Below are 1,340 nucleotides of genomic sequence, written 5' to 3' on the forward strand. Positions count from 1 at the left end.
AAATATGCACACATATACATATTATTATATATTATATATGTGAGTGTATGTGTGTCTGTGTGTATGTGTGTGTGTGTGTGTGTGTGCGCGCGTGTGCGTGTCTTGTGTGTAAGTGCGTGTGTATGTGTCTGTGTGAGTGTGTGTGTGTGTCTGTGTGTGTAAGTGTATGTATGGGTGTGTGTGTGTATGTATGTGTACATGTGTGTGTGTCTGTGGGTGAATATGTGTGTGCATGTGTTTGTGAGTAAGTGTTTGTATGAATGTGTGTCTGTGTGTATGCGTGTGTAAGTGTGTGTATTAGTGTGTGTGTGTCTTTGTGCATGTGCATGTGTGTGTATGTGTGTGTGTGTGTGTGTGTGTATGTGTGTGTGTGTTTGAGTGTGGGTATGTCTGCACGTGTGTGTGTATATATATGAGAATTTTGTCTTACTCACACACACACTGGTCATATAAGCCCTCACTCCATGCTTTGTAGCTGAGTAGACAGGGGTCGCGTGAGGTTGCATTAAACCTGTCAAATAAACAATAGATACAGCACAATGATATACAATGGACTGTCAAATAAACAATAAAAGTAACACCATGATATACAATGGACTGTCAAATAAACAATAAATACAACATCCGACTATACAATGGACTGTCAAATAAACAATAAAAGCAACACCATGATATACAATGGACTGTCAAATAAACAATAAAAGCAACACCATGATATACAATGGACTGCACATCTAATGATGCAAGAGGAAGGGTTGAGGTACAGTCCAATCCTAGCATACTCTGAGGATATGAGACTCACTGCAACGTGGCAGAAATGGGCAGTAATGAAAGAAAATAGGAACCCTGAACGGCTAACATAAGAAAATAAGAATCACTAAGAAGAGAATAGAGACTGATGGCATTGTGGACGTTATTCCAGAAAACGTTTCGACACTCTAAGTTATATGATTCTAATATTGACAATCAGTTTGTAAAGGAAAGACATGGAGCAATCCTCAAGCCAATGAAGCAAGACCTTAGAGTACGACATGCTAACGTCGCTCAAAATTGTTTGAGTAAAATGGAAGAGGAAATACAACTCACCCGCGTTGAGGCTTTGCAAAATGAACCGTCCACACTACACACTGGTAACTTTACTCTTACTTTATCTGATCTCTTCTACTGCGAGGTGTCGAGGAAATATTCAGTTGTCGGACATGGGCCACGTGTGTTGCTTCTCGGATCGGCATATTGTGCCTTTGAAGGATGTCTTACCCGTCTGCTGGGACATTTCAGTAACCCACTTTCAGCACTTTTTAAGGACCCCCGGGCGAGTGTTGAGTTCCTGCGTGCTGTCG

General features: G+C 41.0%; 2 protein-coding genes across 2 annotated transcripts in view; both read right to left on the reverse strand.

The window, feature by feature from the left end:
* The window catches only part of LOC101861777 (15-hydroxyprostaglandin dehydrogenase [NAD(+)]), a 4,098-nt gene extending 3,366 nt beyond the window's left edge, over window positions 1-732 (reverse strand). Inside the window, exon 1 of the mRNA XM_005111050.3 lies at window positions 435-732. Within this exon, the coding sequence (XP_005111107.1) occupies window positions 435-506 (72 nt within the window). The 5' untranslated portion in view covers window positions 507-732. The remainder of the gene's footprint in view (window positions 1-434) is intronic.
* LOC101862227 (15-hydroxyprostaglandin dehydrogenase [NAD(+)]) overlaps window positions 1-1,340 on the reverse strand; it is a gene marked incomplete in the record, with an annotated part of 34,714 nt that overhangs the window by 20,386 nt on the left and 12,988 nt on the right.

Source organism: Aplysia californica, unplaced genomic scaffold (assembly GCF_000002075.1).
Source record: "Aplysia californica isolate F4 #8 unplaced genomic scaffold, AplCal3.0 scaffold00992, whole genome shotgun sequence".
Taxonomy (NCBI): Eukaryota; Metazoa; Mollusca; class Gastropoda; order Aplysiida; family Aplysiidae; genus Aplysia; species Aplysia californica.